General features: G+C 38.7%; 1 protein-coding gene across 1 annotated transcript in view; it reads right to left on the minus strand.

The window, feature by feature from the left end:
* BMP5 (bone morphogenetic protein 5) overlaps positions 1-8,461 on the minus strand; it is a 134,994-nt gene extending 126,533 nt beyond the window's left edge. Inside the window, exon 1 of the mRNA XM_056116892.1 lies at positions 7,652-8,461. Coding sequence (XP_055972867.1) covers positions 7,652-8,141 — 490 coding nt within the window. The 5' untranslated portion in view covers positions 8,142-8,461. The remainder of the gene's footprint in view (positions 1-7,651) is intronic.
* Between the last annotated feature and the right edge of the window lie 636 nt (positions 8,462-9,097).

Genomic DNA, 9,097 nt, shown 5'->3' on the forward strand with positions numbered 1-9,097 from the left:
ACTCGGGCACCCAGGACTTTCCCGTGATCTGCTGATAACTGTTTCAGCTGCTTCCAAGCTTCCTTTGCCACTGTCCTTTGCTCCCTAACTTTTCAAAAAGAACAAAATGAAGAACCCACCCACAAGACACAAACATATGAACACTGAAATATTCAACTCTTTTCAAATGATTCCCTTTTGTTCTCTCTCTCTCTTTCTCTCTCTCTCTCTCTCTCTCTCTCTCTCTCTCTCTCTCTCTCTCTTCTGAAATGGTGATACACACCAAAGATTTTTTTAAAGGTATTCCCAGAACCATCACCTGTAATCAAACCCAAAGGCCAGTTGATGTACAACTGACCAGTACAGCTGTCCAGGCTCCAGATTCAGGAAGACGCTACAGGCACCATCTGAGACTCTTTGATCATTTTCTAACAAGGTCGGGCTGGTGGTGGGGGTGGGGTTTCAATTGTGTTTTTCACTGGGTTCCTCAAATTATTTACTCACACATGAGAATATGGCCCAGATGGCAAATACCAACACGCATTCAGTCAGTTATTTACTGAAGTCGCACTGTGCTCTGAACACTCTTAAAATCCCATCAGTCAGAAAAAGCACTGTTACTGTTGACACTTTGCAGATATGAGACACATGTCAAAGAAGCAAAGACAGGGAGATGGCAATGCCACTAGGGTTAGGAATTCCAATCCAGGTATTTGGGCTTCTTCTATGTCATGATCCTTGGTAGTGGAAGAACAGAAAAGGGAATATCAGGTTTAATTTATAACTAAAGCATGAAGTATTTGAGCAGTAAAAAGCATAGACTTAAAATTTTTTTTAAAAAAAAACTATTTCCAATAGAGGAAGGCTAATCAAAAAGTTACAAAAGGGACAATATCTATAGAAAATAGGAAATAAAGTTGAAATTCTCATATCATGACATCATAAGGACAATTAAAGGAGTTTCAAATGTAAAGACATTTTTTTAATTAACTTTGACATGCATGTCTTGAAGATTTACAGCTGTTGATTCTGACATTTGGAGGCTACCTTCTTGGAGCAAAAGACAGTCTTCTGGATGGGGTATTGCTCCGCATGAGGTGACCCAGGCATGTTCCCCAGGCACTGCCAGGAGTTGAGCACTGAGTCAGAAGTACAGCCCTCAGCACTTCTGAGTGTGGCCACAATAAAGGAAGAGAGCTATTTTCTTTATCCCTACCAACCAAGAGAGATATTACACAAACAAACAAACACAAACACTGTTCTCCCATTGTTCATCGATTTTCTCGAGCGGGCCCAGTAACGTCTCCATTGTGAGGCTTTGGTTGTTACTGTGTTTGGCATATCGAATACGTCGCGGGGAGCTTGCACAACAAGATCAATGTTATTTACTTCAAGAAAGAAATACAAAACAATATGTGAGAGCTACTTTTCTTAGGTTCAGTGATTTCTGAACTACAGAGGGGTTTCTGCTCGTGCAAGCACTGATAACCTCCCTGTCTCTGAACAGAGCAATAAAGAACATATTACAAGGAAGACGGAGATCTTCTTCAACTTAGAAACCACAAAATAATACACAAACTCACTTCAGCTCTTCATCAATCTCAAGCATTCTTGATTTCTAAGTTTATATGATATTTGAGTAATCCATTACTTTCTAAGAGACACGCATTTTCCTTGGTTATAAAATATTATCGTGGTGGTTGTTTTTATTTCTCCAGATCCACTCAAGATACGTAGAGATAAACAAATGATTCTTTAAAGGATCAGGAGGTTAGTACAGAAGTGAGGCGCTAGCCTTCCATGCGGCCAACTGGGTTTGATTCCCAGCAACTGACAGAGTCCCCCCAAGTACCGCCAGGAAGTGACCCCTGAACCAGAGCCAGGAGTAAGCCTTGAGCCAGGTGCGGCCCCAAAACAACAGAAATTCAGTAGGATTTTCTTTTACCCTTTACATGATCATTTTATCACACTTATTTCTTACTTTGGTAAGAATTAGACACATCACACATCGGGGGTTATTACTTGGTTATTTAGATTCTTGTAAACATCTCTGGGAAAAAAATGCTGATTCATCAAAGGCTGAACGCTAAAATTCAGATCCGTAACTAGATCTTAAGCACCCAGTCTGACATCAAAATTGCATTAGATCTTTCCCCATAAGTAAAGGAGTTTGTTGGCAAGGTTGACTCATGACCGCTTTAAGTGCTATCTTACCAAGGGTATTATTTTAAGGGATGAGCAAAAGGGTAAAAGCTCAGGGCCCAGCCAATAAAATATGAACGGAAGGTGCAAAGAAGCACTCATAAATATTGCCTGAACAAGGGCCTCATTGTTCCCTGCCAGCACTCTCCCTGGCTCCTCTGTTCATCGTCACGCAAGCCTCTTCCTTGAACCTGTGGCTTTTGTCAAGCTGAGCCACTCCATTATTTATGGCTGCGAATGTGAGTCGCCTGTCTGTATGTTCCTTGTGCACAGGCACCAGGAGCCCCTGCTCCATCCCTTCCTTCCTTGCCTCCCCATTTCAGTGTGCTAAGATGAAAGGGTTCCCTGGAGCCCTGCTGGGGTTGCTAAGTTAACTGCAGTGTCAGGGTGAGGTAGACAGAGGACTTCCCAGTGTCCCCCACCTGCACCCCCAGACCAACCTCTGGTGACTCATGCCATTTGCTTGCTTTCTTTCAAGCGCTTTTTTATAAAAAGCAGAAAAGTGCTTCTTCCTCCTCCTCATCCTCACTGTTCCCCACCTCCAGTGGTCACTCCTGGCCTTATCCTCTCCCATCATTTCTGCTCAGCTTAGCGAGAGCAGGGTGAGGGGTGCAGGAAACAGTCCCTTGTTTTCATGTTATTTGAGTAGTAAATAAAAACACCCTAAGCAAGAGCGATTTCTTCTAAGGGGAAAGTGAATTGCCTTGTCCAGCTTGTGCTAGTTTGGTTCAGTGCTGCTTTCTCTCCCCCACACCCCTCTCTTTTCCATAACAATCCCCTTAAATTTTCCCTTTAAATTTTATTTCTGTTATTTAAAAAAAAAAAGAGCAAAAAACACAACCCCAAAACCAAAACCAAAACAATTAAACTGTGCCAGAGGGATCCCCAGAGAGAGGCAGGGAGGGCGACTGCAGCCTGGGGTGTGTGGGGCGGGGGTCTCCTGGTGGGTGGAGGCTGCAATTGGCACATCACAAGCTTTTCCTTCTCGGCTAGAGAGAAAACAGGAGACTGTACCTAAATGGTCAAGCCATAGCTAATTGATTTTCAGCTAATCTAAGCCTCCAGCTATGAAGAAACTAGGACCAAAGACAGACCCCAGGAAGGGTGGGGGCAGCAGAAGGGTGCCAGGAGAGCCCGGGGCTGGAGGGACCAGAGGGTCGAGAGAAGTCAAGTATGTGGGGCTGGGCAGGAGGGGGGCTGCAGACCCTTCAAAGGCCAGGCAGAAAGGGAAGGGGCTGAGGCGGCGGGCGGGGTCTCAGGCCATGGCCCACACACTTCCATACCTTCTTCCTTTCAGCTGTCACTTTTCACTAACCTTCACAACACGTTCCTTGTGAGTGATCACGACAACCCTGAGACAGGACCCTACTAAGCAAACTGAGAGTGTAACTGTCTCCACAGGCGCGTCTTCATCTGACAATAAAACAGCTTTAAAGGTCACTTTTAGGAGTGTCAGGGAGTCAAAGGAGAGAGAGAACTTTCTCCTCTTGCTGTAACTTCAATTCTCTTCAAAAGTTAGATGTTTTAAAAATAACGCTTTGCCAATCTTAGAGTTTGTAGTGCCAGACAGGAGCCCTGGTGAATATTCTGGTGGTTTCTCATCAGCTCTCCTCCCATCCCATCACCTATGTCTCCTTCCGTGTTTATGAGAGTGTTTATGTTACACGTGCTAATAACCCTGTCGGGGACCAGAGAGTGCATCTTAGGGGTGCCCTATAGGAATTCCTCTCCTCGGGGCATTTGAATCAGCCAAAACCAACAACAAGTATCACTGACATCTTTCACATCTGTCAGCTAGAGACATCAGCATTTAAGAACTCTAGTACCATGAAAGTTTAAAGATTTGGGAAAATAAAGCATGAAGAGTGTCATTTAAAGTCTTGAAGGTTATTTTTCTTCTATTTCATATGTTAGAAAACTTAACATGTTGTTGTTGACCTATCAAAAATACCAAATTCATTTAAAGCTACATTTGAGAATTAACTTTTCTTGATTTATATCTGAAAAATTTTTGACTCCAACTAACTTTGGACCAGTGAGTCAAAAACAATAAGAAACCCAAAGTCCTCATTCTAGAAATAACCTAAACAACAAACAATTCAAAAGTGAATTTCTTTTGCTTACTAGTTTTTATCACTTTCTCTAAAACATCTACAGTGTTATGTCATTTGATTTTAAAACTACCACGTAGTCAAATAAAACTGTTTTCAAACTATGTGCTTATGTAAATAAAGGTACACTTAAATATCACAAGCAAATGATCTAACAACATTCCATTGATTTGCATAGCTATTAGATAAATTTGAAAAGGACCTTAAAAACAAAAATTCACCAGATAGTTATTTTTGTTACTAGCAAAATATTGTGGTATTGATCAAGCAGAAAGTCCAATAAAAATTTAATAGTTTGGGAATAGAATTGAGAGGTGAACATGTAAAAGTTAGAAACAATGAGATTGAATAAAAGTTGGCTTATGAATAATGAATGCAATAGAATGGCACGTCTCTCTTCACACAATTGATAATTAATATTTGTTTCCTCACAGAAAAGCAGAGAAATTTTATTATCAATTATTTTCTCTAATTGTGTATGTAATTAAGTTCATTAATAAAATACAGCTCAAAATATTTGGTTTCATGTTTACGTTGGTCTGAAGAAAACTTAGATTTATTAAATTCTATTCTCTCTCTTATGAGCATAAATCTCACTTTTTAAAAAAGTATTTTCAAAAATACAATTCAGAGTTTAAATTAAAATTTTTTCATGTTGAAAATGTGTTGGAAAAACTATTTTTCTGAATAAAATATATTTTAGAAAAACTATTTTTTATCTGCAAATGACAAATACAAGAGCTAATCAAAAGGATGCTACTGTAGTCTTAATATGTAATTTACCTTATTATGGGCAATGTCAACAGATTCTTCTCACATATTTAAATATCCAGGTGACTTCCTCAACACAAATCCCTTGCCTATTGCTAATTTGATTATTTGCCCTTGGTCCTCTCTAAATGCATACCTTTTAAGATGTCAACAAAATAAAATACAATTCCCCTGAGTCTCCTAAAAACAAGAAACTATTTGCACAGAAAATTTGTTAATAAATAGTACATTAAAGTACACTGAAGTTCTTCGTATAGTTTAGACATTAGCTTCTTTACTTCTTCTAACTGTGCTTTGACCCATTTTATTATGGAAGAAGTATAGAAATCAAAGCTCTTTAGTAAGTAGCAATTTGTTGCAAGGTATGTTAGAAGGCATGGCCTACGGATAATAAAATTAAGTTGTGGCTTAATTTTCCTCAGAGACCAGCAGGAAAAACCCACTTAGAATCAGAATCAATTTGTCAGTAATTTCATGTGAGACATTTAGTTTAAAACTGCTAAAGAAAAAATAATATGCTTTATTGCTGAGAAAAAATCACTACAGCTCATGCATGATGAAAAATTTAAAAGTTTTTAACTTTCATCTAGCATTTTTATCTAAAGTCAACTGAATAATTGTATTTCACGGTATAGTTAGTAAACTGCTCTGCTATAATCTAAACAATATAAATTTCATTTATTAAAAAATCTAGGTATTCTTTTAATGATAAAAACAGTTCTAGAAACCATGAGTAAAAACTTCATCATTGTTCATTGTTTTCCTATTCTATATAGATTTTTATAAAGTAGTGTCAATACAGGTTCTAAAATAATAAATATTTTCCTAAAACCTTTACTATTCTGTTGTGAATGGTCAAAGTCAATTATAATGGAACATATTAGACAGTTTCAAGATTGAGCTTTTGTTTCTTGAAATATATAACATCCATTCTTCCCTTGCAGAGTTTAAATGACCCGGACTGATTGCTTTAGTGATTTATTTTATGAATATATGACTTACGCTAGTCTGGAATTTTTCTATCAAAATGTTCAAACTAATTTAGCTGACTGGATAATCACTTAGAAATTTCTACAAAATGAAATGTACTAAGAACCATTCGTAAGCCACTTACACTAGGAAAAGGCAATCAAACTAATTTTGAATTAAGCCATATTTTCATGGCTTCAAAGTTCTAAATGAATCCTATTAATTATACGGGGGTGGGGTGGGAAAGGCCTCCAGGACACCTGATTAAGGCAACCAATGATGACTTACTAAACTCAATAATGAGAGCTTTGTCTCCTGTAATGTGAAACATATGATTTATTGAGTACCTTATCCTTCATGCGAGGATAGCTAAAAGCAAATGAACAGAGCATATTAAATATAGATATATTATAAAAGTATCCACATTATTAGGATCCATTGCTATCTGACTTCTCAAAACATTTTCTTTGAGGGACTAAAAATTTTGCATAATAAACCATATCCATTTCAAGTCAAAGCAGACTGCATTTTTAAAACAACATTTTAAAAGTTTTTAAAGTGTCTCAAATATCTGAAATGCAATTTTTGATAAAATTGCAGTCTTTAGAATAAATTTATTATTTTTGAATGTCTCATGATAGTATGTTTTTACCTTCAGTTTCCACTAAAAAATTAAAAGAAAATTACAAGTTGTATAAACTTTTAAATGGTATGTTCTATGCTACTATTGTGAGAAAATATCAGGCACTAATTTTTAATTTGAATGTCAGCATATTAAAACAATTATGAATTGCCAGAATTGAATGAAATTTGATTTTAAGAATTATTCACTGGTAATTGTTGCTAATTAATGACTCTTCCAATTAGGTTTTTTTTCCTCAGACAAAAAGAAGACTTTTGTATAGGTAAAGACCACCAGAGTCTGACTTCCTTTTCTCTTGCTTATGAAAAATGTCAAATAGGCACTTAGAATTGAATCTTTACCTACAAGAAATGTAAAATTTTCAATTTCTTCTCTAATGTAATTTTTATGAAAATCAAAAATTCCTCCTTGGAGTTCTTTGATAAAATCTTCTTTACAATGGTATTTGATCTAAGATCATTCCACATCAGTATTTTCACAATCTTTGTCTCTCCTAAATGAGTTTTTTACCTAGCATTTGAGTATATACTTTCATGCTGTTAAATTAGCCAACAAAAAAAGTTCAATGTGTCATATTTACTTTCCCATCAGAAAACCTTCCTTCTTTCTGTTAGCTTTTTGCCCATAGCTTTGCACACCACGCAAACTCTCCCTTTTAAAAATCTACCTGCGTGTTTATTCCCATAGCAAAGAAAGTTTGAACTGCCAAGAGTATCTGAAGAGATCGAAGTCTAGATAGAACATAGGTGTTTGAGTTTAGCTTTTCACATTAAATCTGGAAACATGCATAGACCTACTGAGAGTGCCTTGCCTGAGATAAAAATCTTTCACTGCACCCAGGACAGGCAGGAACCAGAAGCTGGAGAAAACAGGGACAGAAAGCAGCTTCACAGAACTGTGACCCCCCTCCAGGTAGCCCCCTCACCATCCTGCAAACTCCCATGCTCCAAGAACAAAGAAACAAACAACAACCTACCTAGGTTGACAAAGCTCATGACCATGTCAGCATCATTCAGAAAGTTGGTATCATGGAGGCTGGCCAGAGGCGGACTCTGGGTGGCCAGGGGAGTTGTTCGAGATAAGTGAATGCGACGAGAAGACCCACTGGGAGAGGCTGCGTGTTCCTTCCTGGCTCCCCTGGTCTCTCCTGCCAGGGATGCCCTCACCGAATATTCTGAGTCTTCGGGGTTTTCTTCATTGGCCATGGCGTTGTATAGGTCCAACATAAAGAGAGGCGCAGAGGAAGCCTGTTTTCCGGGCGAGAAAGGTCTGGGTCTGTGAGGCAAGCCCAAGATAGAGAGAATTTCCCTCTGTATTTCCCGTCTTTCATGGTTCCGTAGTCTTCTATAAATAAAACTGGAGTGAACATGATTGTCTCCCAAACCCCCTTTTGCATAACCCACGAGAGCCCAGCAGCTCCAGAGGAAGCCCACAATGCCCCTAAGTAAAAATACAGTCAGATGCATTTTTGTCCAAAAGCAAAAGTTGATATTTTTAGTCCTTCTTGTCCTCTTAAAAAAAACAAAACCCTAAGTTGTGAGGAGGCACACTTTCCCAGGAGCAGAAAACAGATCACCTATTCTCCATGCCAGCGACAGGCCTGACACGGCATCCTCACTGATTTTCCTGTCCTATTTTAAATATTTGGAATGTGTCAAGAACAGTAATTTCTAAGAAAGTTGAAACTCGGATTTCCAATTATCCACAGTTGTTAGAGTTTTTGCTGCATTGATGGAGAAGCCGGCTAATAGTATTTGATCAGATGACCTATGCATTCCTAGATGAGTTTTTTATCATCAGACCTTTGGCATCTGAGTGAATGCAGTTCATCTTCTGGAATACTGTAGCTCCCAAAGTTATCTTCACTGGCTCTTGAGTCCTTCTCAACCCTCGAGCTCTCTCCAAGACAAATCCTGACTTCTGAATCACAGATACAAGCTGATCTGGACCTTGGTGTTGGAACATATGTTTGTCCGGCAGCTTGGTGCTAAATTTGACATCTTTTGTGTCCTCTTAGTGTAAAGTAAGATTCAAGGTCCTACTGTTCAAGTAAATGTGTTTTCCTGAATTGACTTGAAACCCCTCCTCGAAGTCCATTCAATCTCTTTCTCCTTCTCACAGCTAATTCACCTCCAGCAGGCACAAATATACCAGCCCTCTTCAAGGGAGATCTAAAGAGCGATGTAAGCACGACCCTGCTGGGAAAAGAAGAGGCTTCTCATTGTAATTTGAAACTGGTAAAGCAGAAAGAACTTAACCCCTTTGCTGCCAGAAAAGCCTCCCTTTCCACGATGTTGCAGCCAGACATCTGAAGCAGCACAGTGAAGCATGGGGCATATAACTTCTAAGAAGGTAAAAAGGCAGTTTCCAAGCAGCATTCTAAAAAGTTTGCCACCAATTTTACACAGTTCTCAATGAGAAC

This window comes from Sorex fumeus, unplaced genomic scaffold (assembly GCF_029834395.1).
Source record: "Sorex fumeus unplaced genomic scaffold, SorFum_2.1 ptg000033l, whole genome shotgun sequence".
Taxonomy (NCBI): domain Eukaryota; kingdom Metazoa; phylum Chordata; class Mammalia; order Eulipotyphla; family Soricidae; genus Sorex; species Sorex fumeus.